Genomic DNA, 27333 nt, shown 5'->3' with positions numbered 1-27333 from the left:
AGGTTGGGTCATGAATAAATGCTTGCTTTCTAAATCTACTTAACTCTATAAACAAAGCCAAAGGAATTGAATGGGATCAAACTCGGGTTGGCACAGGACAGGTTTACAATTGGTCAGTGCTAACTGCAAACATTTTTTTTTTTTAAGTATCAAATTTTTTTTAGAGTACCCAGTGTTTTTTAGGCCTCTGATTCAATACTGCAAGAATTATGAAGGACCGAACTTCCCATGCTAAAGTGGGGCAAATGAAGGAAGAGTTTCACTTGGACGTATCAGGAGCAAATGAAAATCAAGAATTTTATGGAATTAAAAAAAAAAAATTAAAAAAATACCAATGAAGTTGCCATTTGCCACAAATAAAATACATTGATGTCTGCTGCTTCCTTAAAGATTTCTTTTTGCTCATGTATAGTCATGGCAGTTTGTTTCTCTTATTCCTATGGTCAGTTTCTCTAGCTCAAACCGCAATTATCTTGTTCTCTTACAACATAGAAGAGTTTCTATTTTGACATTTAGAAGTTTTTTAAATAGGCATAATGGCAATGTCTCAGTTCCTATTGTGTTCACATTTGGCCGCACTTTTTTTTTTTTCTTTAAAGATTTAACTAATCATACTTTTGCATAAAAAAAATGAATAGAAAGAAAGCTTATTGTGTACGGTGCCAAAGACCATAGGGCAACATTTTAGCTCCTACTTTCCTTTGGAAACTTCAGAGAATAACGCAATCCTGATAGCCATTCCTCATTTCAGACACCTAAATACATTCAGGAGTTTAATTTTAGGGGTCTGTTCTCTTATTGTCCTACTTGTTAGCTATGTTAGGAGAGAGCTGAGAGCTACTGTTAGGTCATAAATTTAAATGGTTTTATGTTCACAAAATGTAAATATGTGTCACTTTTCACTGGTGATTATAAACAAACAAAGCTGATTTATATCAGCTCTAAAAACACATACTCTACTTCAATTTTAGTATAAATCTCTTGATGGACTATCAGTCTACTCCAAACATGGAAGCAATGTATTTGTTCATTTTAGTAGCTGAACTTCCAATGGATAATGCTTTCACTGCAAGGCTAAAAAGAAAAGTAACATTCTAAAATCTGCATAATGGCAATGTCATCAAATACCCTTCATAGTGTCAACAATAATCCCCCAAATGAAACTTGCCACGATATTTTTTTTCCACAGTTTGCTGACAAAGTGAAACCCTTAACAGATGGGCACACCTTAATCATGAAACTAGACAACAGCTCTTTATGAACAGATAGAAAGATATTCCAACTTCTTTAAAAATACTCTTTTCATCAGCATGTGGAGAAAGACATAGAGAGTGACCACTAGCAATGCATGAAAGAAGCTGTTTAGACTCCTATTCAGACATCAATCTATCACTTCTAAATTGGCGCTATGATGTAGGAATGATCTAGGAAAAAATCTGCATGATAGTGCTGTCATCATTTTTTGATGGCTTCAGCCAGATGTATTATAAATAACGCACTTGACTTCATAGTTTCTACAACAGCACACTTTTTAAGGGGGATAAAACCTTGTATACTAAATTATAAGCCATCTGTAAACTTGGTTAATGGACACTGGCCCTTGAAACTCTACCTCTACCTGGAAGTAGTCATCCAACAACAAAGACAAAGAATAACAAATGAGTATTCATGTTCCAGTTAGTCTAGAGAAGGATTTTTTTTTTCTTGAAAGAGTTTGGATAAGATGATTAATCATAATAGGTCTGACCTCGTGTGATCCTAATATATGTGATAATTACATATGTTACATATGTTACAATAATGAGACAATTTGCCATTGCTCCCATACGATTCTTAGATTGCAATGTTTAACATAACATCATGAAAAGAATCTCGTACATCTGACTCCTTGATGCAAAAGAATTAAATAACAAAAGCAACAAAACTGAACTGAAGGTGGTGTAGGCTACACGTGCCAATGTAGTTCAGTACATATACTGTATATGTAGCTCCCTTAGATGCTGCCATTCTCTTTCAGTATTTGCAAAAGCTCCCCATATTGCAGTTCCTTTAGCACAGCTGAATGAAGATCTGTTAAATTTGGAAGTTGCAGTAAGGTTGGCTTTCCAGCTGGTCTGGATGGGATTATTGTTCCATTGCCTTTTGCCCAGCAAATCCATGAAGTTCCTTTAATATTTTTGTATTTTCAGCAAATGTTTGCTGAGGAGGCTAGCTCACCCTTATTTTTGACATCTAGCCTGTTCTAAATAAATAAAAAAAGAAAAAAAAAAATACAGCACTAAGAAACTGAATGCACACTGTTGATTTTACCTCTACTTCTTTATAGAGAAAGATTATTTAATAAACAGAACACTTCTGAAATTTTAGAGTTGCATACTATACAATGCCAAAGGCTTTCAATGATCACTCACTTCTTGCAATTTAAAGCCAAGACTGAGGTTAGACTCAAATGCCTGATCAACCAGCCTGAGAGCAGAACTCAGACTGAGAAGAAGATAAAGCATGATGTTTTGCATTCTAGGAAGCTAACAAGAAGATAAATAAGTTTTTTAATTTTGTAATGACTAATATCTACAAAGGCTAGAAAAGCAAAGTTTGTGTGTCAAAGTGTAAAGACAGAACACAGCACAGTTTAGAAATCAACAGGATTGTAGGAGAAAAAGAGTAAGTAATCCTATATAAAAGAGTTAATCGCTGTGCATTAGAAAACATTTGCAACAATCTATTTTAGAGTGATGCTTTTTAAAGTTATTTTTCACATAATGGCTTTATCAGCCATACTTCAACTTCTTACTTACCTATGACTAGAAACCACTGTATGGCATATAAATTCATGTTACACTGGAGGGACTGTATTTGTCAGTGCAGGTATTTCAAAGCTGTTTTAGAGAATGGTACAATTCTGATTTAAATTTGTATAATGATGTTGAATTAATTTCATACTGTTTATTTTTCCATTGCATTCTGTTAAGCACTTTGATCTAGACCTTGTAAGCATTCAGAAAACTAACTGCAAATACATGAGTCATAGTTCTTTTCACCTATGGAGAAACACAAAACCCTAGTGACTGTGGTGAGTACTGACTGATTATAGTCAATGTAATTCAGGTACGTAATTCAGAACCTCTAAGCTAGTGAGAGAATTAGAATTGGGGGAAATTTCATCATCTTTTCCTTTTCCCCTAGTATCAAAGTTTAATTGCTTTTAAGTGATACTTCAGATCAGGTTTTTGGTATCTAAATCAGTCTATTCAGTAGCACTGTGAGACACTGCAATGCTGCTAGTCAAAATACTCTCCCTGGGATGTCCCTTTGTTAACAGTGTTACAGAGATAGACACATCCTAGGCCCCTATTATGAAAATTCTACAGTATGGGGTACTCTTGTATAGACATAATCCTGGAGGATTAGGATAGGATCCAAGGACACCAGGGCAGCAATCATGACACAGCAAACCACGCAGCTGACTGCAGAAGCACAGTAAGGGAAAGGGAAAGGTGTGCCTTACTTTTGTGGCCTCTCAGGCTGTACACAAACAGGGCACACAGCTCCATTATTCAAGTTTTTTAAGATCAAAACTTTAACTTGTGCTTTGAAAGAACATTATTTCATTCATTGTCAATTTTTCAATTGTTCACTAATCAGAGAATGTATCTAAATAACTCTTTTCCTTGTTTAACATTTTAATTATTTTTACTAGCTATATCTAGCTATATATTTTAAGAAAAAATAACTAAGATAAACTAGTTATCACTGGACCACATTTCAGTTAACAAATAACAATATTCACACACTTGTAAGAGATGACCTTTAAAAATTGGAGATCATCTACTAAGTATCAAAAGAGAGGATGTGCAAGTTACTAATTTTAGTGTACAATACAAAAATATCTAGACTTCATTTTTATTTATTTATATGCTGATTATTTATAAAGCAAAGACAATTCAGATTTTTTTTTTTATACACAGCGCATTAAGTTAGTAAAATAAAAACCCTGCAATCTTTTTTCAGAATCACCTAACCAAACTAAGAAACAATTTCCCATAAAAGCAGCAAATGGCAGAGGCATTTTCTTTTAATCAAGTTCTTAGGAGAAAACAAGCACAGATTTCTAAACTTAACACATCTAAAGAATGGCCTTTGTCTAACTATCAGGTGGATCTCCAAGAATCCTTACCAAAATAAAAAGGCAACAAAATTATTACAAGCTTGGTTGCAATCAAAGCTGTTCAGATTCTTCTTCCAATGAGAGTTGTATTTCATACCAGTGATAAAATTATGCTAGCTTACTGTATTCAGACTTGTTTATGATCACCAGCCATAATGATTGCAGAATAGCAACATGCACAAAATGAACAGTATTTGCAACAGCAGTTCTCATTAGTTCTATTTATCACTTACTCTTGATCCTTTTTCTGGAAAGCACCGACAAACTGAACAATCCTGTCCCCCACATGGGTCAATGTATGCATATCCTCCCTGAAAATTAAAAGGTAAGAATTTATTAACACACAACTGACAGTAATCATTTTATTATATGACATAGCACTTTATTTTAAACATTTTTTTTTAATGCTTGGGTTTTTCTAAAAGGGTAAAATACTAGGAAGAAATTGCTGTTTAAGTAAGCCTGTCCAGCTCTAAAAAACAGAACAAAATTTCTGGATTCTCTGTTAAAATGTTACTAAAAATAAGAATCTACTATTTATACTTATTTAAAAAGTGATAAAACTTTTGGTTTGTACACATATTGTCCAATTAGACAATTTTAAGGCAAAAAATTTGGCTGCTGCTGTTATACCCACTGGACAATTTCCTGCTGTAGAAGAATCTTGACAGTAAACATCAGAATAAAGTGTAGCCCTTCAACTTAATGCAGAAAAGCAAGGATGCTTTTGATTTTGCAGAATTTTAGAGGAATGATACCCACCCACTTAAGCTGGTGAACCTACTGCTTCACTTAAGCAAGTATAATTCCCACACATGCTATAATTAGGGACAAAGCATTGGTCTGTGCTGCATCCTGAATTCTTTGGCTTCATTTGGAAAGAAAAATAGATGTACAGGTATAGTCCAATATATATAGTATATTGTCCATATATATATTATTATACTATATTATATATAGTCCATATATAACTTTTATACATCCTCTGTTCTGGCAGAGGGTAACTCTGGGACCACAGGACTCAAGACATGCACTCCTGCATCCAGGATGTGGCTAGATGGCTGGCTGAAAGACCACGATGAACACACAGCAGTTACACAATTGATGTTTGAGGTAAGGTCTGGCACTGCAAAACACTACTAGAGCCTAAAAAGTTTTCTTATACAACAAGCTTCTTTTATATTCAGAAGTCACTGGGCAAGGTGAAAGTCTCAGAGGGATGTTAATACCAGAAACACATGATCCACATCTGATCGTTTCTAACACTTCATGTTAGTGACATGAAAGAAGCAGCAGGTCTTTGAAATTTTTCTTCTCAAAAGACTGACAAATGGTGATGCCTCACCATCTTCAGAGGTAATCCACAATTTACATTTGTCTGTAAGTGTCATAGGAACATCACCCAATGTTTGATTAATAGAATACATAAGTCAGTATTACATATAAATTCCTCCTGAAGTTCTTGCACCTCTCAGCACAAACATGCTGGCAAAGTAGAAGCAATAAGCAAAAGTTTAATGCTACTGCTGTACAAGGTGAAAGATATTACCTACCATCTATGTTGAGCAGTATTAAATATTGAAGCTAAATACAAATAGGCTGCATTAGAAATATTTCAACTGTCATAATTTTAATTTGTAACAATTGTAAATTTATAAACTATCCCAATAGGAGACTATTCAACTAAAATTACACAATAGAAGGCAAAACAGGCTGAATGCAATCTATGAAACAACTCAATCTTTGCCTATGAAATGAAAAAAAGTACTATGTACACAGTATTATTATGCATTATATATCATTAGTTTACTTAGTTCTTGTATCAAAACCTTCTGTTGTTGTCTTCTTGGCACCAAAGGAAGAGACTTCCTTTTCATCAAATTGAAATGAAGAAAAAAGAGTATTTTAGGAGAAATTAAAGTAACACAAAATATAATGTCATTAGATTTATGGTCATAACTGAAGATTTTTATCATTCTTTTACATTTCCCAATGTATAATATTAAATATATGCCAATTATACATACCACATGCACTTACAAACTTACTCAAATGGTTAGAATGTTTATTAAGTCACATTATTCAACAAAATTAAGTATATAAGTGGTGAGCGTGGCTTTGAATAGGATGGCAAGGACTTACAAGATTTAAAAACAACTTAGGTAAGCAAGTAAACAGTGATAATGTGAAAAATATTTGCTTAGTTTGGATTTCTCTTTTATCAAGGTCAAAAGCATTTTGTTACTCGTTTTAATGATCAACAGAACACAATAGGTTTGTACTTCTATTTTTCAAGGAGAAAACAGTGATAAATATTAGATAACAAGGAAAAATTCTGTTCCTTTCTTTCTACAATATTTTTAGAATATCTGGTACTCCCAAGCCTCAGAACAAGGCGGTATGAGAGCCTCTCTCACAGGCTGTTTCTCTTTCACAAACAATCTCCCATAAAATTACCAATCTCCTTCATGCTAGTCTTTAACCTAGTTGTTAACAACTTGACTCCACTGGAATGTCAACAGAATGCAAGTTTCTAATAACATATAAGCTGTTTCCCTCTGTTCCATTTTTTTTAAAAATAATTCTATCTTAACATTTAAACCAAAAAAGGGTGACTAGAAAAAAAAAAAACAACACAAGAGAAGTTTTTAATATTTATTTGCAGGAAACAAAGAGGAGGGACTCAAAAAAGTTCCACTGAGGGGGTTACAAAGATAAAAGAGATAAATACGGGGAACAGTACTGAGAGGATAATATGGTAGATATTAACACTGTATTATATGTAAAGTTTTTACTTCAAAGAGATGGAAAGTACAGACGGACAGAGGTCAGTTGTAACATACACATAAGCACGATACATGCTACAGCGCTGTGAAGATTATCACAGGTCTGGAGCACCTCTCTTAGGAAGACGCTGAGGGAGCTGAGTTTGTTTAGCTTGGAGAAGAGAAGGCTCTGGGGAAACCTTGTTGTAGGCTTCCAGTACTTGAAGAGCGCTTATAAGCAAGAGGGGAGAGCAGCTCTTAAGAAGAGGGAAAATTTAGGCAAGATCTCAGGGAGAAATTGTTTACTCAGAGAGTGGTAAAGCACTGGAACCATCTGCTCAGAAAAGCTGTGGATGCCCCATTCCTGGAGGCATTCAAGGCCAGGTTGGATGGGGCTGTGGCAAAGCAGCGAATGGCATGGGGTTGGAACTGGATGGTCTTTAAGATCCATTCCAACCCAAACCATTCTATTATTCTGACAACATAGGCCACTAAAGTGACTTGATGCGAAAGGATACAGAATCAGCACATTACAGCTTTTAAAAAGCATTTAAAGATGCCAAAGTTAGAATGTAGGAGAATAAAAGGAGAAAATCATAAAATGGTTAAGCTAAGAAATCGAAAGGTGAGAATTGCAGAAATACTGAAAGAAACATCACCATTTTCCCACAGAGCTGTAGGTCATTTTGGTGTATATAGTATTCTTTTAACTATACCAGCTTACTTGCCAACTGTTTAAAGTACAAATTGTCACTTACCCCATCAATTTCTTGTGCTGAAAAAACAATCAGCAGCCACCTGATTTAAGAGAAGAGGAAAGCTAGTTTACAACTAAACTTGCAATATCCAACCTTCACAAAAAACGTTACCTCTAAAAATAGGAGGTATATACACATGGTTGGGGTGATTATTTAGTAAAAGTGTATTTTTAAAGGATCTGCATCATCAAGAAATGGTCAACACATCCTATGTAATTTTATCCTTTTGGATGCATGGGACTGAGTATTTACATATGGGGATGAGTAAACGATGTGAAATGATTCTGGGGCAGGCATTCAGGTATGAGTTTGACATTACTTTCACTTCTACAAATAAGTTAATTACTTGGTTATAGGAACATCTTTCCTCTTAAAACAGATTTAGAATTAGATTTCCTGTTTTCTACTGTTTAAACAGCGTAGAACCTGAAATTTAAATGGTCTCAATTTACAGACAGATGAAAATCTAATATAGCAAATTACTTGATATGCTTATCGAATTTATGACAGTCTACAGATCATTTAACTGGTGATTACTGTTCAATTGACAGCTAAGAATGTATCTTAGCGACTCTAGTTAAAGATTTTAGTGATCTGTAAAACTTACCAGGCAGTTCTGATAAGCCACTTAATTCGTTCAAATGAATCCTTTGTTAACGCCATTTACATTGATTGATGGACATGCAGCAGTTTTTTTCTGTTTTATAAACCAACCAGCAGCTCTTCTGTTTTCTTCTGTGTGCAGATGGTCTATAGATACCACTCCATCCTGTTGTTTTTTCCTCCTCTGAACCTGTTTCAGATATATAGATATATATATCTGAGGTCCAATTTTACATGAAAAATTACTGGAAAACCAAAATGTGTTACCTATTTAAATACACCATAATGCACAGCTTTATATTGTCACTACATTATACTGCCCCTTTACAAGCAACCTTTTTATCAGCTATCCATTCATTTTGAGAGATCTGTACACAGATCAACAAGAGAAGGGTACAAGATTTCATTCCAGAAAAAAAAATAAGTCTTCTTCCACAGTAATGAACAAAAAGCATCTTGCATAATTATTCTTTAAAAAACAGTCATACTCACTGATTCTTCTAAAAACTTTAGAAATAAGATGTGACACGTTTCCACAGTAAGGGCCTAATGAACTTCAAAAGTATATATATATTGTGTCTGCACTTTCATGACCAGATTTAGCAGTATCTTCTGCAAATTGGGCTGGAGTAGGCATTTGTGTAGGCATCTATATGTGACAGGCTGGGCTTTTCCTATGGTGCTACCGATTTTCAGTCTTTTTTCAGAGCTGTCTTCTAAATCTGGGGAGGTTATTTTTGAGGTTATTGAACACTGCCTGAGCAGACAGGGATTCACTTCCTTTGGAGAAGTCTCCTGAGTAAGGAAAGGCAATCAGTTACTGAGAAGGGAGCAAGGATCTGAACCTGCGGCCAAGAGGCTGCTCTCTTTTAGCTGCTCAATAGCTGTATGTTCTTTGTAGAAATAGTGAGTGTGCAGATACTGAAACATTACTTTCTTACTTTCTATAATTCAGTGTAACAGCTTTCTAACTAGAACTAATCTGTGGATAATATTGACTCCTATGTGTATGCACAGTATATCCACATCCCACAGTATGAAGAAGAGACTTTGTAAACAACCATGCGCTAACTAATGAATGAACAGCCTAAGGCAACCAGTCTATGCTGCAGATTACACTCTACATGTACTGAGCAGCTCTCCATTCATCTGCTAAAGTCCTACTCTCTTTCTGTGCTCCAGTTTTCTATCTGGAACACCAAAGTGATACGCAAGTGTCAGCAAAACCCAACTCATGTAATTCTCAAAAACCTGGGGAAGGAGAAGGTAGAGAAAGCTTGCACTGTAATGTAACTGTGATTTTTAGTCTCCAGAAAACAACCAAGAAGGAAGACAATTTTATAGTTATGGACTCTGATGAGATATCACCTCAGCTCCCTTGTGAGCATTTTCCCATTTTTGCTTGAAAGCGGACTTATTTTTCAGAAGTTTCCACTTGGATTTTCACCATTTAAAAACTGACTCAATAGCTTTGTATTATAGCGAAATTTCATGCACTAGATCCTCTGCATATATTTACGTTATTTCTTTTCATAGTGTTTTTTCTGCTTTCTTCTACTTCTGTTCCTTCCAATACTTTTTTGCCTTGTATTCAAGAGCCTCCCTCTCCTCTTTAATGAGACTTACACTCTTCATCCTGTGCATGAACTTGTGCTATATCTGAGTACTGACAGCTCTCTTCCACTGTCCTCTCATTTGCTTCCCCCTGACCTTTCTGTCCCAAACAACATCACATCTTCTCACTTCTATGAGACTCTATGCTACTTCTCTAATACCAGGTTAAATGTAAAGTGATATATTCAGGTATTTGTAAAGTGGAGGTGCCTTTGGCTTATGAACAACTCCAGGCCACACTGTTATACTTATGACTTTTTTTTTCTTTCTTTTTTTACCTATTTCCATACAGTATTCTTGCATGAAAAGCACAGCACAGTTGACAGGTGTAGTAATCTCACACAAGAAATAGGAAAATTTACTAATTCCTTCCCTGAGATATGATTTTCTCAGTGTGGTTATTACCTATCTGGCTTGCAAAACATTTTATTTTTCCCCCCCAGTTTCTCCATCCCTGCCAACTTGTTCTTACTGATGCTTGGGATTTGAGATGAAGGTGACTGCATCTGCTGTGATGCACAAGGTCTCTGACATTCTGCTCTGTTCTCCCAGAAACACATTTCTGCTGCTAGTCTCAAACTCTGGGGAGAAGCAGCTCCAATAATTGGCTTTCATGGCAGACTTCATAGAGGCTGACAGTACCTTCTCTGAATGGAGATCTGGTTCTGCTGCCCTCATGTCCACACAAGCAGCTGTTCTACAGAACTCAGTGGCTGCTTTGCGCTCCTTGAATACTCTGGATTTCTATCACACCAGTAGTCCTAATCAACTTTATGCACCTATTGTTATATAGTGAGGCCTTTATGTATCACTTGTAGTGCTTTTTGAGGCCTCTGATGCAGGATGCCCTGTACAGTATTCAAGAACACTACAACTAAGTATGATGGCTGTGGCCTTGCCAGCTCTTCTCTGGTTTGCTATCTCTGAACAGCACTCAGGTAAGATGCCACATTGTACACGCAGCATTTTTGTCGAAATTAAAAATATAATAGTTTCCATCTTGCCGCCACTCTACGAATCACATTTCAATCGAGAAAACCTTTCATTACTGTGCGAGAAAGCCCGGGAAGAAGCACTTCTCACCAGCTCACGTCTATGCAGCGGAAGGCGCTTTCTCTCGTTAGCCGCCCCATCAACAGCACTTCCTCACAGAGGAAGGCGGCAGCGCCGTCGGAGGGCGAACGCTCCGGCAGGGCAACAGCAGCAGCCGGCGGCAGCGCCCGGGCGCGGCGCTGAGTCCCGCGGTGCCGCCGCTCCCCTTCGCGCTTCACCCTCCGCCCGCGCTCCTGTCCCGCTGCCACCTGCTCTCCCCTCCGGGGCGCTACGGAAATCCCGCTCCGGGCGGTCCCGCGCTCGCTGCCACGGCGGTAAGGCGAGGAGAGGAGGCGAGGAGCAGTACCCCGAGCCGCCTGCGCTGCCCCGCGGCGTGCCCAGCCTGCGGGTGCCGCGGCCAGGCGGGACAGCCTCAGGTAGTGCCGCCAGGGGCTGCCCCTCCGCCGCTCACCTCAGTTCCGGGCGGGAAAGCCCCGGGCTCCTCGCTTGCGCTGCGCCCGCTCAGGGCGGACGGACGGACGGACGACGGCTGCCCGCGGTGCCCCAGGCAGGAAACCCCGGGAGGGGGGGGGAGGGAGGAGGAGAGGGGTGGCCCGAACGGCCCCGCCCCGTCCAGCCCTGCGCCCATCCCGGGGAGCGGGGAGCGGCGAGGAGGGTGCGAGGCGGCAGCCCCGGGGCCAAAAGCCGCGGGCGGGCCGGGTACAGAGTTCGGGTGCGGGGCCGAGCTCCGCGGGACGCCGCGCGAGCAGCGGGATGGCGGGCGGGGGCTGCCCACAGCGCCTGGCGCTGCTGCTGCTGCTCGCCCTGCCGTGGCCGGGCCGCGCCGCGGCTGAGGTGAGTGCGCGGGACGGAGCAGCGGCGCGAGCTCCCGCGGGGCAGAGCGGTGCCCCTCGGCATCGCGGCAGTGGCGGTCGCGAGGGAGACGCGCGAACGTGTTGCGCGGTGAAAGGATGCACCGCAGCCTCGCGAAGTGCGTCTCGCCCGCGTGCGGCGTACCTGAGCATCGCCCCGGTACCGTTACCTCGCACGGCGCTCGGTCGCGGTTCGCGCACGGGCGCGAAGCAGCGGTTCTCCCGGAGCCGCACCCGGGTGCGGCCCTTCTCGCCCCTCCCCGTCGCCCGAAGGCTCCCTGCGGCGCTCCCCGGGGCTCGCGGCGGCTGCGGGGCTCCGCGTGGGCGCGGGGCGCTGTGTGGGTGGGGCGGCCCCGAGGGAACCGCGAGGCAGCGCCTTCCGTCTGCAGCGCCTGCCACTGCTTTGCTGCAAACTCGCCTTGGAGCCCGGTTTGTCGCTCGGCTCTGATGCACGTGCATCACTGTCGGTCCGTTTGTTCTCCTTCAGTCCTTGCTGAGCCTTTCTCCTCTATTTGGCTGTAACAGTTCGATAGGTGTTGCCAACTAGCTATAGGGCAAACGGGGCGGTGTGGCATTTTTGGTACGTGTCCTCCTAAAATCTGCTGGTTTCAGAAAACCTCAAGTTCTGTTTTGCCAAACAATTACCAATGGTATTGATTCCTCCCTGCGTGTTCTCACTGCGTGTGGAAACACTGTCAGTCACCTTTATAAGAAAACTTTCAGATCATCTACTCAGTTGCTGCTATTGTTGCTCGTGCTGTAGAGATTAAGCAAAGCAAAGTAATTAGTAATGATATTTCTTTTAAGATATTGCAGCTATTCCATCCACTTAGTGTGGGTAAGGAGCCTAGAAACAGAACAAGCACCTCGATATCATGTGTTCTTTCATGGCGCTCTGAAATTAACTCTCAGACAAGTTTAGTCATTTAACAATGATCCAATTGTTTTGTTTATGAAGGAATTAAAATACCTCTTGGTTCTTATGTAGAACAGAGGTACTGAATCTGTTTGCCATTTCAGTAAATTACTAACTAACTTTGTGCTAAGTTTTTTCGGGTTTTGCATAGAAAGCACGATCAATAAACTCAGTGTCTCTCTGTCTTTCACCTAGTTTGTTCTTCTTGATTCCATTCTCCTGCTTTGCTGGTACCTCTCATGACCTTACTTGCTCCTAGGACACGAATATCATCATATATGCTTTTGGATGGCTCATAAGAGCATAGGCTGCATACCAGGAACTCCTCCCACAGCACATACTTTCTTTAAGCTTTTATTCTGATACGTAGATCTATGTTGTTTTGTTGCTTTTTTTTTTTTTTTTTTTTATTATTTTTATTTCCTACAAGGGAAGGAAAAAGGAGATGTACTGAGCAGAGACCACATATTTCTCAGTAAAGCACTTCACCACTTTCTAGCAAGCCTGTACAGTGCTGTTCTGGAGTATTTGCCAGTCTTTCTGCCTTTTTGCCAAGGGTAAATCATGAAGCTCCCAGCTTTCTGGAACACTGTCATAAGTAGATCCTTGTTTACGTTTCTGTCTTAAGGGCTGGATATGGGATGGTAAGAAGTGTCTGCACTTCAAGTTTTCTACCAGTTTTGCTGTTTAGGCAAAGCTTGACTACAAAGTACTGATTCAGTGATGCCCTGACAATTCAGGGGATTTCAGTTGTCTAAGATCAGTTAAAACTATATTTACAACAGATAACAGAGATCAGTTTATAATTCAGTTGTCACAGTTTCTGGGTTGGGTGTTTTGGTACAAAAATGATGATATTTTTGGAGGGAAAATTCTGTTCTAAGAATTTTTTTTCTAGATGATGGAGGAAATCAGTATTTTAAAACAAGCAGTTTCATTTGACCTCGTAGTTTATGGCTAATGTTAACTGGCATAAAGTGAGTTATTATAGTAACTGAATAAATCACTGCATCTGGAATGCAGTGCCCATTATAAAGAAAGAGTGTTTTAAAATTGTGCTACACATTCATACTAAAATAAATTGATATCTGACAAGTAATCATTATTTTTGATGCATGTGTATGTTGTAAGATGTTTTAATATAGGCAAATTTTTAGTGTATGTTTTTTTATTACTCAGTAATTTATTCCCAAATACAATAAATAAAATTATTAATTTGTGCCTGCTGCTGTTTATATGGTGAATTTTGGTCTTCACAATCATGACTTCTCTGTCGTTAGCAGCTTGAATTTTCTGGCACATAGTAGGGAGTATTATTATCTGCATTCCTGGCCACTGGCATGCTCTAATCACATCTTCTGAAAACTCAGCAGAAGTAGCATCTTCCCATGTCAAAGGCTTTCAGCTTATTTAATGTATTCCTTCACTCCAAATACTGATGTTATAATCCTTTGGATTTTCCCACTGTTCTTATTAAATACTTCAGAATAATAGGAGAAAAAAATCATTTTTTAGTCAGGGAACAAGATCTTTCTAATTCCTCTGACATATTTTATTCATCTCAGAAAAAAATGAAGAGATTTTATTTTCCACTATTTCATTTTAACAGCAGCTGAAGCTGGTACTATCTTGATAGAAGTGTATAATCCAATTCTCTCTGTTGATACCATTCATGCTTTTCTTTCATGTTTTAGAGTGATGGATATCTTGAAATGAAACATGAATCTAAGCAGTGTTCCCTGAAATTTGCTGTAGCAAATGAGAGTAATAAGAAAAATACGTTGGTCAAAGTCATTAATTCTGAATGCTTCTTAGTGGCATCATTCATTTTTGTGATGACACCATGTTGTTCAGGAGAAAAGAAGGTTTCTACTTGAACAAGATTACTTGGTTGTAAGATGCTCATCACCTCACATCACCTGTATTTTTATTGTAACACAATTATTGTATTAGCTCACAGGATGAAGTCAAGTATTGTGTATTTTGTACTTACAGCAATCATTATTCTTTGTATTTTTGTCATTGTTGCAAAGGAGCAGAGATAGCAAATTTAGTGACTACAGAGCTCAAGAAGATCTTTTGTCCATCCTCTTTCTCCCTTTTGTTTGCAACCTGTGTGTATTCCACAATTAATGTGTATATTCCACAATTAATTTATTTTTTCCATGGATAGGATTCACAGGCAAATACTTGTAAGCTTTTCTTCTTTTTGCAATGCTTATTATCTGTTTGTTTGATTGGTTTCCTAATTATATACAAACTATATTACTGTCAGAAGTAGGTCTTAATGTATGGCTCTGGGAGCGAACAGTACAATGTTCTAGCTCAGACATGAGCATCTCTAAGCCTGCTAAGAATGGGATGCAGGCTGACTGGCTTTGTGTAGCCAGGGATCAAAATGCTAGAAGGACAAAGCAGTGTCACGGTGAAAACGTTCCTTTTCTGCCTCCTTTGGAAGCATCCAGGCTCTCTGTTGCACAGAGCAGCTGAGAAGGGAGGACATGCACCTGAATATACAAAAGAGAGTTCACTGAGCATGTTAGAAAAACAAGTTCTTTGTGAAGTGCTCTTTTTGACTTGGTTCATATGATCCCAAGTCTGAAGTCAATGGGGGTGTTACTTCGATAATTGGGCCTAATTTATACTAGACTATTCTGATCCTGATTGCATCTGTAATTAGTTGTTATGCAGCCATTGTCTCTGTAGAGAAACAGGCCAGTGTCAGAGTGCTGCTGAACTGTTTTTCTCACTGGGCCACGATCAAGGTTAGCATAAATTGGCACAGTTGCCTTCATGCATCAAAAGTGGTGGAGTTCTGCTCTCTTACACCATGTGTGAGCTTGCTCTGGTGGCCAAGAAAAGTGAAGTGTACAGTTAGAGCTGTATGCAGCAGCATACAGTTGAAAGATGCTGAACCTCACTAGGGTTTCCTTGTAAAACACTTGTGAAACATGAACTGCTAACACTTACTGTTGCTTTTTCTAACAAATCTGCAGAAAATACACATTCAAACAAAACTGTATAATTCCAGTTATATTGCTGAGTGAATAATATTAAAATGATCAAAGTTAGCAGGTAAACACTGGTTCTTTCTTCATCGATTTGAATTTCTTATAGAAATAACAGCATTTTATATTGAGGTCTTTGCTGGTGATCTGTTCAGCAATACCTAGAACTGGTTTATCATAACAGGTCTGTGAAACAAAATACTTTGCTATTAAGGGCAGCTCTTATGGGATGTCCGGTCATCTGTTTTACTGTCACATTCTCACCCTGCTGCCTAACAAAGTAACAGTAGAAGGCTCAGTGTGTTGGCATGGATTACAGGAGCCTAGGAGGAAGGTGAAATACAAAAAGGCTTTTTTCTTCTTAACTGTTTACAGGCCCTGCCTCTCTTGTGCACAGAAAAGTTTCTATTTTGCCACACTGAGTATTATTAGCTTTATTTTCTTTACTTGTCTTCTATTTTAACTTAGCAGTTTTATGGTAGAATACAAGACTCACAGGTTTAGATGTGTTCCATTTGGCTTGGTTCAGTGAAGGCTTTTTAATTGGGGCTTTAAGCTGCAGTTTTTCCACAATTTGTTTTGGAGGAAGCTGCAAGAAAAGTCAACCTTTCTTGTTTTGTTTTTGTTTTAAATCTGTGAAATCACAAAGCCTTTTAAAAAGGAAAAACCAAAGCATGTGCACAGCTTTCTGTGAGCAAGCCACTGTTGCTTTCATAGCTATTTGCACCACTTAACAGAAGATGCACACCAGGAATTCTATGAATATACAAATATACAGGCCTAAGGAGACAACATTTATGGTGAATACCATTCCCACACTTAACAGCTGGGAAGAAATACAGTGTGTGATATAACACTGATCATATTAAGGTAGAATAGCAAAAAATAGCTGGTTAAATTATCTGATTTATTTATTAGATTATTCATTTAAGATGACTCTCTCTTAGAAAGGAAGAGCATGGATGAATAAGCTATTAAACACCCTTGAGATTTTGCTGTGCAGAAAATTCTGTGACTTGAGTTGCCTAATCTTTTTTTCCCCGTGGAAAGGAAGAATATTTGTTTGTGTTGTTCCTTTGTTCTGTTCAAGATCAGAAGAAAAAAAAACACAAAACAGCAAAGCACAGCAATGGTATTTATGGGACTGTCTGGGAAGGTTTTACCAGTTTGAGTATAATATGAACAGTTAGCTCCAGTTTCTGGTTGGCCTCTTCACACTTCAGGGAAATTGTGAAGTAAGATATTGGTCACTGGAAGTATCAAAAATTCCTAAGTTCTAGCAGAAAAAAAAACACCTGAGATTCTTTCTATTTAAAGAGAGAACAATTTTGTATCCTCTTCATAGAAGAAAAGTAACACTGGAAAAAAGCCCAACCACCATAGATTAATTAGGCAGTTTCAACTGCCCCCAAAATGTTACAGAGATACTGCATAATTGAGGCAGCTTCTACAACACAGGCCTCAGTGGTCATCCCTGAGCTCACAAATTTTGACTGGTAGAAACTCAGTAGTGCTTTTCTTCTAAATGACAACATTTTACTTGTTTTACACTGAATAGATAAGTGTAGTAGAAAATTTGCAGGTATTTTAAGTGATTCATTTTCAAACACGTAATTTACCCCACTTAAACGCAGACAAAAGATACCAGAAGTGTAAGGAAAATTTTGTATCCGTTTCACTGTTCCATGTAAAGCTTCTGTTGGCTTGTTTCTTTTGATAAATATGAATACTTATAACGAATGTATTTGGCCAACTGTATAAAACTGTCATTAAGGAAGTTCTTATTTAACTTTTTTTTTTTTTTTTTTTTAGTTTTAAAACTGATTCAGTTTTCAAAACTGTTTAAAAATTCTGAAGTGAAAAGAGCTTTCATACACACATGCCCATAATATCATAGAAAGTTGTCTAATTGTTAATTTACATCAGCATCTCCTGTTTATCCATATCAATGTTTTAACATAAGTTTTAGTTGGCTTGCAAAGGCAATTATGAACATATCTTTGTATTACATAAAAGAACAGATACTTCCCAAAAGAATTCCAGACAGCTTTAAATTAAGAACAGAAAGTAAAAAGGTTCTTATCAAATATAGATAGGTGCATGTTGGATGTTCATTGATCAAAAATTGTGTATTTGTTAATTATACACAAAACAGTGCTTTTGTGAAATGATATTAAGTTAATTTTCCTCTGATCATAAATGCTTAGGATTTCCCTTTTGCACCTCATACTGACAGCAGCACATGCCCAGCATTCTAAGGTCCATTATACTGAAAAGGAGTATTGCACTCCCTGTGCAAGGTTCCCAAAACAGGTGTTTAATGGAGCTTATTTAATAACAGGGATGTCTGTGGTGTTACAGTTGTCTTCCACAGCGCCCCTTGAGATCAGCTCTCCCTGCATAAACTGAGTTGTTTATTAAAATAAAAATAAAATTAAAGTTGCAGCTTTATTTCTTTGTAATGGAAAGTGAAAAAGAATTTTTTCAGGTGCAAGGCATTCATCTGGTAGGAAAAATGCTATGAATTCTGATAGCATTCATTGCTGCTAACAGGAGTCTTCTAAGGTAGGAATGTCTGGCTGCCTTTCAGTTCACAAGTGACTACACAATATTTCAGGGTTTGGGAACTGACATATTTTCCTTCATCTGATCATCTCCTATTTCTGTTCTATGTTGTCTATACTTATTGAAGTCTTAATAATTTGGTTTTGTTGTACTGGTGCAGCAATCACTAAAAAAACACAAAGTTCTTCGTGGTCTTTGATAATTTTAATGAATTCATGTTTGATGCTTAGAATGCATGAAAAACTTTTAGTATACAGATAGCAATTGTGAGAGTGGTATTTTGTTTTGATAGCAGTGTTTTGGAGCGAGGGGACTTCACTCTCCAGAATCTTGTAGACTACATGATGATTTACATTTGTACAGCATGAGGAGCACGCTGCCAAGGTCACGTATCTACTAACCGTGCCTAGATAGAATTACTAACTGTGTTAGTCTAGCTAAGTATCTTAATACAAGCACATCTTAGACTCAGAAAAAAGATTTTTCTTATATAGCTTTTCCAGTAAGAACTTTTTTTCTAGACAGCTGTGTTCTCAGATTGTCTACTTGGGCAGATTAGGACAAATTGTTAAAAGCATGATTGTGTCCAAGCCAGAAGCTTCACCTAGTGCCATAGTGCTCTTCAAAAAGTGCTGTGTCTCTGAGCAGCATACATCCCCCAGCACAAGTCTGTTGTGCAGATAATTGCTAAAGCAAAACTTCCCACTTGATACAAACATAATATTTTACAACCATTCTTATTAGATGTAACAGAAAACACATGGTAGAGATCATTAGAGAAATGGGCCTTTTGTAGTTTTAAACATTATGTGAACATCAACTATTTAAGCAGTATTATTCTGTATGCTCAGTTGTGGTTTATAGACACAGCTGGAATGTGTAAAGTGATTGCTTTGCACTGAGACAGCTCAAGAGGAATCTCTGTGTGTCAGCAGTCTTGAAAATTCATAATCAGGGCTCTTTAAGGAGTTGGCTCGCTGATACAGAATTTTTAATTACTATTAAATCTAAGAGAATCTAAGAAGAAATCTAAGAGAAAATATATAGAAAATTGGAAACTAGCAGATAATTTATTTCTACTTAAAAAGGATTATTGTGATGACCTGCAAAATTATAGACTGCTCAGGATACTGTTATTGAGCAGAAGTTGGGAAAGCAAATGAAAAATAAAAGGGAAATAAAGAAGAGGAGAAGAAAAAGTATTATCACTCAAAATAATAATAATAATAATCTTGTCCAACAAACCTGGTTTCATGTTTCAGTGGTTTCAGTGGAGTTCTTCTTTAGAGATCCTTGAAGTTAGAAGATAAAAACCCAGTGACAAGATAGGTGAGATACTAATAAAAATGAAATTTAAATGAAAAATCAGACTAGAGTTTTAATAATGAGCATGATCAGCTGCTAAAGCCACCACTGAAGGAAAGTGAGATCTTCACTACTCATTTGAGAAAAGACACCTGGGCTATTTTTACTGTCTGGTATAATTAAGGATGTCACTTGCACTGCTCTTAATTCATGTTAAAATTCCTCATGTTGAACAGTCATCTTTCATTTGCATTAACCAGGACTTACCTCAGGAACCAGAGGTGTTCACTCATGAAATTAAAGACCAATTGGGCCCAAATGCAAATTTAAGCCTTTCTTCAACAGAATTGCCATATTCCTACAGAACACGTTTAATTTCATCTCACTTTTCACCTGAATGCCTTTATTACTCATCTTGTGTAGTTTTGATAGAGACTTCATCTGAAGCCTACTTACGGTATGTGAAACCTGATCTTGCAACAACACACTTTGCTGCATCTCTATTTTTGGTGCAGGTTTACTTGTGTTGTGTTGGTTTTTTTTTCAAATGTGTATATATATATTATAGCTGACCTACTCAACTCTTCTCCAAGTCTAGAAAAACAAACACTGCCTCCTCTGTCATTCTAGATCTCTTTATAGAATGGCATGTAAGGAGAAATACTGGCTCATCATCCTTTCCTCAACAACACAGTGTTTTTCTGCATGTTTTGTTGTTGTTGTCATTGTTTTGTTTGTTCACTGTTTTTTAAAATTTTGGTTCACCGCTTAATTCATTTGATTTGTTGTTCATAGAGGGACTTTGCTTTGTTCTTTGGCCTAGATTTTTGGATTGGAAATCTGGTTCCATCTTCCTATCTACTTGTTTGAAATAAATTGAGTCGATTACTACAAGTCACAGAACTGAAAAACGTGCAGCCAGCATGTGGCTGCAGTAATGCATCTACTTACGAAGACATTATTGTGAGAAATAATGTTTTAATAGCTAATATTAATTGCCTCAATTGTATAACTTGACTGTATACTGTTGTTGTGTTATGATCCTTTGATAAAGAAGAAGCAGGCATCTTATAAGGCTGTGGAGACATTCAGGCAACATCAGTGGTGTAAGTGAGCAATGATTTTTTGGTTCACAGCCCTTTTACAGAAGGCATAATCCAATCTTACGTAAAAATCATATGCCAAAACATTTAGTGTTATCCATCTGTCTGTCTGTGTAATGTAAAATCATCTTTGGTCTTTTCAGTTTAGTTTAAAGTTATCTGTGTTCACAAAGAGATCTAAATCGATCTGAAAGCTAGCTAATGGCAAATCAAGCACATTCTAAGCATTCTCACTTTCTGAAGAAGAAAGGCTCTTTTTCTTCAGACAGTTAAATAACACTGATTAGTTATGTAGCATCATAAACTTTTACATTTTCCGGCGTTTAACTTTAGATTGATCTGTGACTATAAGTTACAGGAAGAAGTTTCTTCACTATCCATACATACTATTTTTCCACAGATTGTATCCATTATGGAAGAATAATTTCCTTGCTTATTTTTCTCCATGTCCTGAAAACTCTATTTTGCATACAAGTTCTGTAATGAACCTGCTTTTGATATTACCTATATGATTAGAAATAAGGTGCAACTTCACTGAGGTCCATAGAGATATAATAGCAAGTAGCCAATACTTGCAATAAGAGAAAGTGACGTCTGTTTTTCAGGAAAGCTCAGTGTGGTCAGTAAGGGTGTGCTCCTGGTTAAGCTGAATCAGTCAGGAGAATTTGGAATACTTCAGGCACTTTTTCTGAGTAAGCAGCACCTTTCCTGGGCTGATGTGTCTAGTAAATTTGTAAGCTAAATCTTTGCTTTAGCAATTGAGTTTGCTGAGTAATTGGGTCTCATAGATTTTGCAGTTAATTTATAAGTTGCATATGCAAGCCTTAAGAATGTGGTAGCTTGAGTCACTCACCAGCTCTGTACAGGAATAACATATGGGACCTGCGATTGAGAACTGCCTTTATTGCATACTGTATGTTTACATCTTTCCTTCGTAAGCTGAACACTGATCAGGTTCCAGGTTTATACGGCTTATCAGATGTGACCCTAAGATGTACTGTTTTGAAGAAAATAATTATTGGTGTTGGAAAGCATTGATACTGAATAGGAAACAAGAACGTTGATTGTCATATAGACTGTTTTCAGTTCATTTTGAGCTGTCTGTAACTTTATACTTGTATATTTATACTTAAAGTCTTCTTCAAGATTTAAATAGAAATTTTATATCATACTATCTTAAAGGCTTTAATCCCATTAAAAATACAATTATTTAATTTTTTCTGAATTTTATGTAACTTGTAAAAATATTCTTAAAACCGATATAGGATATTTGTTACTTTCCTATTGTTTGGAACTGTACCACAGTACAAGTAATTGTGATCAATATATATATTATAATGAGAAGGTAACCTGAAAAATAACCTTCTTTCTAAAGGGATACAATTGAAAAAGTCATTCAGCAAAAGCTTCAAAAGCAAAGGGAAGAGTTTAAGTATACAACATAAACAATAAATACATTGTACTCCACCTCTGTACGAGATGCATAGCTTCAATAATCCCAACAATGTTTTAATATGTAAAAAATTTACATTAAGATTATTTTACTACACCAAGATAGGATATGTCTACCTGAGCACTGAGAAGTCTTCTGCAGAGTCATCCCAGATGGGCTAGGCTAGCTCAGGTCCTGACTGCATGATATCTGGGCAGGAACAGGGCATAGGGAGGTTAACATTTCTCATACTCCCCAGGGCATCTCAGATGTGTTTTGCAGCTCTGCTTGAGCTCCCTGCTCAAACTGAGCACATGAGCTAGCTGATGTAGTTAAACTTTCTATCAAATTACTTACTGAATGTCTTTTTTTTTTCCCCACTAGTTTATAAATTTTAAAATGAATCATCAGTGTTTAGTGCTGTGATCCCAAACTGTTGAATTTTAGACTTTGTGTTGATGTTAATTGTTTGTCAAGCACGGCTTTTTGGCCTTCACCCCAACTTTTAAAGGGAAGCAGCAACCTTACATGTCTCAAAACACTGCACTGAGCAATATTCTTCTGTTGAGTGCCACTCTTCATGAACATTTTTTAAAGTTATTATCTTAAAAACAAACAAACAAAAAAAAACATTTGTCCTCATTTGTTTCTCATTTGTCCTTCACCAAGAAACATGATGAGGAAAATGATTATATAATATAATTTGTCTTTTTTTTTTTTTTATTTTTTTTATTTTTACAGAACTGTGTATGCAAAGGTAAAAGCCCCTGCTTTTGTGATAGCGTGAAAGGCAATAAGGTAAGAGCAAATATATATTTCCTAGGATTAGTTTAGAGTGGAAAATTATTAATGCATTAGTTGAGTTGGTACAGCAAGTGAATTTATTTTGTGCTGGTATTCTGTCAGTGAAGTCTACGGTAAATTGTAAAGGCAATACGTTATCTCACAAAAAAAAAGTTCAAAATAACTCTGGATACTGAATAAGAATTTAAAATGTAGTTATTAATCAATTTATGTTTATCGGTATTAATTAATACTTGTTTACAGTTTTGCATGGTGTTTGGTCAGGTTCCTGTTATAAACTCCTAGCAAATGCTTTCAGTTCTCACTATCCTGGCAGCATCAGTTCTCCTGTTGCAAATTTCATAATGGCATTGTGTTCATTGTACTCTTTTTCTACCTCTGGACCTTGGCTACCTGCACCCACCACTGACCTCACCTTTTCCAGTTCCTGAGGGAAGATTCATGCTCTGGTATCAAACAGAGAAATCTGCAGACCGAGATGAGTTTCTGGGTCCTGATCACAAACACCTTGTCAGGAGCAGGACAACAGTGTCAAGTCTATCAAAAGCAACAGAACTGCAACTCTGCCTGTTGCCAATAGTTGCTTGGCAGAGGCTCAGTGTGGCTTTTAGACAAACCTGAATTACACAAATGCCAAAAATTCTTTCAAACTCTTTCTTGTAGTTTGAAAAACAACTGATTCACAATGAAAGGGGCATTATTAGAGAAGTCATGGTTGTAGTTCAGGGTAACTATGGGACACAGTGTTTGCTGTACTGAATCTTGACAATAGTGATGTGTACATGCCATGATCTCAATATATACTTAGGGTTGTGATCATTCCCACTGATCAATACATTTGGTTGGTAAAGACTTCTCTTCTGTAATTATGTATGAAGTACGTCGTACTGCACCACTGCAATTCTTACCTTTAGGAAGCTTAGTTTTGGTGGAGAGAAGTTCTCTCATAATAGAATGTGAAAAGTAAGAAAAAAAATAATAAGCTGCCCACTAAAAGAGAAATATTGATGAGTGAACACCCACAACCTGTCTTCATCAGTTCCCTTTTAAATCTACTGAGCAATTAGTAGGTAACACTGCTGAAGGTGAGGACAGTTTACATTCATTGGTACATTTTCACAACTGTTCAACACTAAGAAATTCTCCAACCTGAAAAATCTTGAAGAAGAAAGTGTGGGTGAAACTGCAGGTGCAGAATGGAGATGAGTGGTCAGGCAAACACATTTCTTCTCTACAGCTGATGTGCATCCTACAGCTTGCTGCAGTGTGTTGTTCAGTAGTTTCAGAATTACTTTCGTTTTCTATGGGATAGTACCGCACCCCCTCCAGTGGCACATCTTGGTACAACATTTCCTTTTTGCCTTTCTTGGGATGGTACTGGCTGAAAAAAATAATTTGTTATAAAAAGCTGTTCCTGTTTGTGATACGGATCTCATGGACACTTTGTAATGCTCTCTTCATCCTTTGTGATTAAATATTCTGAGATTATTTTCTGTGTTTATATGTAGGTGTGTATATACATTCACAATTCAGGTGATATTTAAAATCTGGTGAGGTTTTGAGGGGTGAGAATTGGTGCAGAGACAAGCCAAGGTATTTTCAGGTCTTCAAGTCTTTTTTTGGAGCCTCTATTGTATATTGAATACTAGGATACCAGTAAGATAATTTATGCACAGCAGAATTGCAAATGCTTTTTGCGTGCAAGTCCCCTCTGATAAAACAGAAGGAGAATAGGCTCCAAAGGAGTTGATAACCCCATCCTCTCTCTTCCATCTCACACTGTGATATAAACAGTCCTGAATAATTAAATCTTCAATGAAGTCATAGAATTATAGAATGGGTAGAAGAAGTAAAAGGGATCATGCTAAACTGCTTCTAAGGAGTTAAATCTTTTCTATGAGTCCCTAGGCCTGAAGTACTTTATTTTAACCAGGATAAAACTTGCATGTTTGTTATATTTAACTAAAAAGTGAGAGTGCCCTTCCTAATGTAAGTTCACCTCCCTTATCCTACTTGGCTAACTTTAGTCTTCCATGTTTGCTTCACATGGCTTGGTTATTTGCACTTAGCCTTTAAAAAGGATGTGGAAATATAATTGGATGGCTTAATTTTTGAGACACAGTCAAATGTTAAAATGCTTAACTTAACTCCAGTAACTTTAAGTAACTTAAGTAACTTAAACTTATTTTTATTCTATCTGAACAGTTTTACTACATTTTCACTTTCACTGATTCTTCCCGTGGCTTTCATGAAGAAAGATATTAATGATTTCCTTGCTGTATAACAGCAGTCATTATGTTTGCCAATCAGAAATTAGGAGTGCTATGGTGATTTCAAATCTGTGTTTCTTGTTGAGGCTAAGCATGGGAAAGAAATATAAACAAGAAATATGTAACAACTACTGTCCTAAACTTTTCATGCTTCCAGTTAAATCTTGTACTTTGTGAAAACTTGAATACTTGTGTCTTCTGATATCTTCATAATTAGCATGTTTATTTAGTGATATTATGCAGGCAGAGCCCAGGTCAGTATGGGCAAGGGTAATCTATCTGCCACAGTAGTAGACACGAATGTAGAAGTTCAGAGGTACTAAAAATAACAAGTGTCTTACAAATTAGTTATCAAAAAGAGGAATCAGCAATATTTTCAAGACTTCTTATCATTTACAGGGTGAAAAAGGCTTCCCTGGTGTTCCGGGACCACCTGGTCATAGAGGCTTTCCAGGTCCAGAAGGGCCTCCAGGACCACAGGGACCAAAGGTAGGTTTCAGTGGTAAGAGAAAGACACTGGTTTTGTGCTTGAATGTGGAAGTAAGATATGCCTGGAAAAAGAATTGTTTTCAAAAAGAACAGGAAAAACAACAACAAAACCATGTGTTCAAGAATCTCCCACTTAGTGATTGATGTTATGTGGCTAGAAGCTTCAATGTTCAGTTTTGAATGACTGGAAGTAGGTGATATGAATGTAAGTTTTTGTGCAAAAGCACTTGTACTGACTTGCCAGAGGCAAGGAACACACGTCTAAATATGTTTCAGTAACATAACTGCAATTTTGTCTAAACTGTGTGCTCTGACATCTGTTGCTAGAAAGAGGGGGAGCAAGCTATTACTGAGGCAAATAATGGAAAATAGATTTAAGAAAAATTGAAGCAAAATATGTTTTTTCAGTTAAATCTTGTTCTATCTAGGAAATGCCTTATATTTACCCGAACTCTGGGGAGAATGACTTTGATGACTTAGTCTTACTTGCCAACATGCCAAAAACTCAGTCAAAATATGAATTTTCAGTAATTTCTAAATGAGCTGGAAAAAAAGAAATTGCTCATTAAAAAAAAAAATATCCAAACATGTTATTTATATATTCTTATATACTTACATGTCTTGAAGACCTACATTCCTGCTGTCATCAATAAAATCACTCTTTGCTGAATAAGCTATTTGTAAGTATGGCCTAAACTCTGACATAATGAAAGTTAAGAAGAAAGGCTGACAGCACTGCCATAGTCACACCACATCTAGGGCCTCCATCCTGTGGCTTCACTCTTTATCTACACCTTTAAATAAATGTTTCTTTATAATTTTAATTTGTTTGGGTGTTGCATTATGTTCTAATTTGTTTCTTCTATTTTGCTGAGCTGATACTTATGGTAAATCTTGTAGATGCTGATGAGCTGTTTATGTAAACTCGTTGAATACATGAAAAAGTATTCAGTCATGCACTTCCCTTGTAATAAGTGATAATAACTTCTGCAGAAATAATTATTTATCTAGTGAGGACATCTCTGTTTGCCTGAATATCAAATATTGTAGTATATATTTGTGTTAGCTTTTACTAATCCAGTGCATGTGATTTTATCTTAAATCAACTGTCAGGCAGGATTTTGGGAGCTGTGTGGTTCTGTACATTCCCCATTTCCTTTCAAGATAGAATAAAAGTTCTCTCATATTGTCAGTAATGCTCTAAATATCTTGCAGCAATTCTAGCAGACTCTGTCTACACTGTGCTGTGACAGGTTCTGCTGTCATTTTTTCAGCTCCCTTTCAACCTGCTCCTCGGTTTCCTTTCTAGACAAAACAGCACAGGTTAGAGCGGCTGGTACCTGAATATAGCTGAGCATTACATTACATTGACATCATTCATGCCTAGGAGGTGAAAAACTCTTGAATACTGACGCGAGGTTTCCAGCTCTTTCCTTGCAGAGGGGTCCTCACAGTTTGAAAAGATCTATAGAAACTGCTTACTTAAGATGCTGACAGTTATTTTTTGAGCTATGATGAGGTATATCTCCTATAAACACTGAAAGGTAGGGCAGAATGCCACCAGGTATAGAAGCTGCATTAAATATATATATATATATATATATATATATAAAAATATTGTATAACCTG

At 37.5% G+C, this 27333-nt stretch overlaps 2 protein-coding genes across 2 annotated transcripts in view; one reads left to right on the top strand and one right to left on the bottom strand.

Annotated features, from left to right (window-relative positions):
- COL4A4 (collagen type IV alpha 4 chain) overlaps nt 1-12029 on the bottom strand; it is a 65088-nt gene extending 53059 nt beyond the window's left edge. The window contains exons 1-4 of the mRNA XM_042820603.1: nt 11958-12029; nt 8299-8484; nt 7692-7731; nt 4402-4479 (exon numbers count right to left, since the gene is read on the bottom strand). Of these exons, the coding sequence (XP_042676537.1) occupies nt 4402-4479; nt 7692-7731; nt 8299-8354 (174 nt within the window). The 5' untranslated portion in view covers nt 8355-8484; nt 11958-12029. The remainder of the gene's footprint in view (nt 1-4401; nt 4480-7691; nt 7732-8298; nt 8485-11957) is intronic.
- Nucleotides 5247-27333, top strand: part of COL4A3 (collagen type IV alpha 3 chain) — a 66127-nt gene continuing 44040 nt past the window's right edge. The window contains exons 1-3 of the mRNA XM_042820602.1: nt 5247-5281; nt 22883-22939; nt 25615-25704. Of these exons, the coding sequence (XP_042676536.1) occupies nt 5273-5281; nt 22883-22939; nt 25615-25704 (156 nt within the window). The 5' untranslated portion in view covers nt 5247-5272. The remainder of the gene's footprint in view (nt 5282-22882; nt 22940-25614; nt 25705-27333) is intronic.

The sequence above is a fragment of the Centrocercus urophasianus genome, unplaced genomic scaffold, assembly GCF_019232065.1.
Source record: "Centrocercus urophasianus isolate 14NV4802_14NV808 unplaced genomic scaffold, USGS_Curo_1.0 seq_19, whole genome shotgun sequence".
Taxonomy (NCBI): Eukaryota; Metazoa; Chordata; class Aves; order Galliformes; family Phasianidae; genus Centrocercus; species Centrocercus urophasianus.
This window is presented reverse-complemented; position numbering and strand designations above follow the sequence as displayed.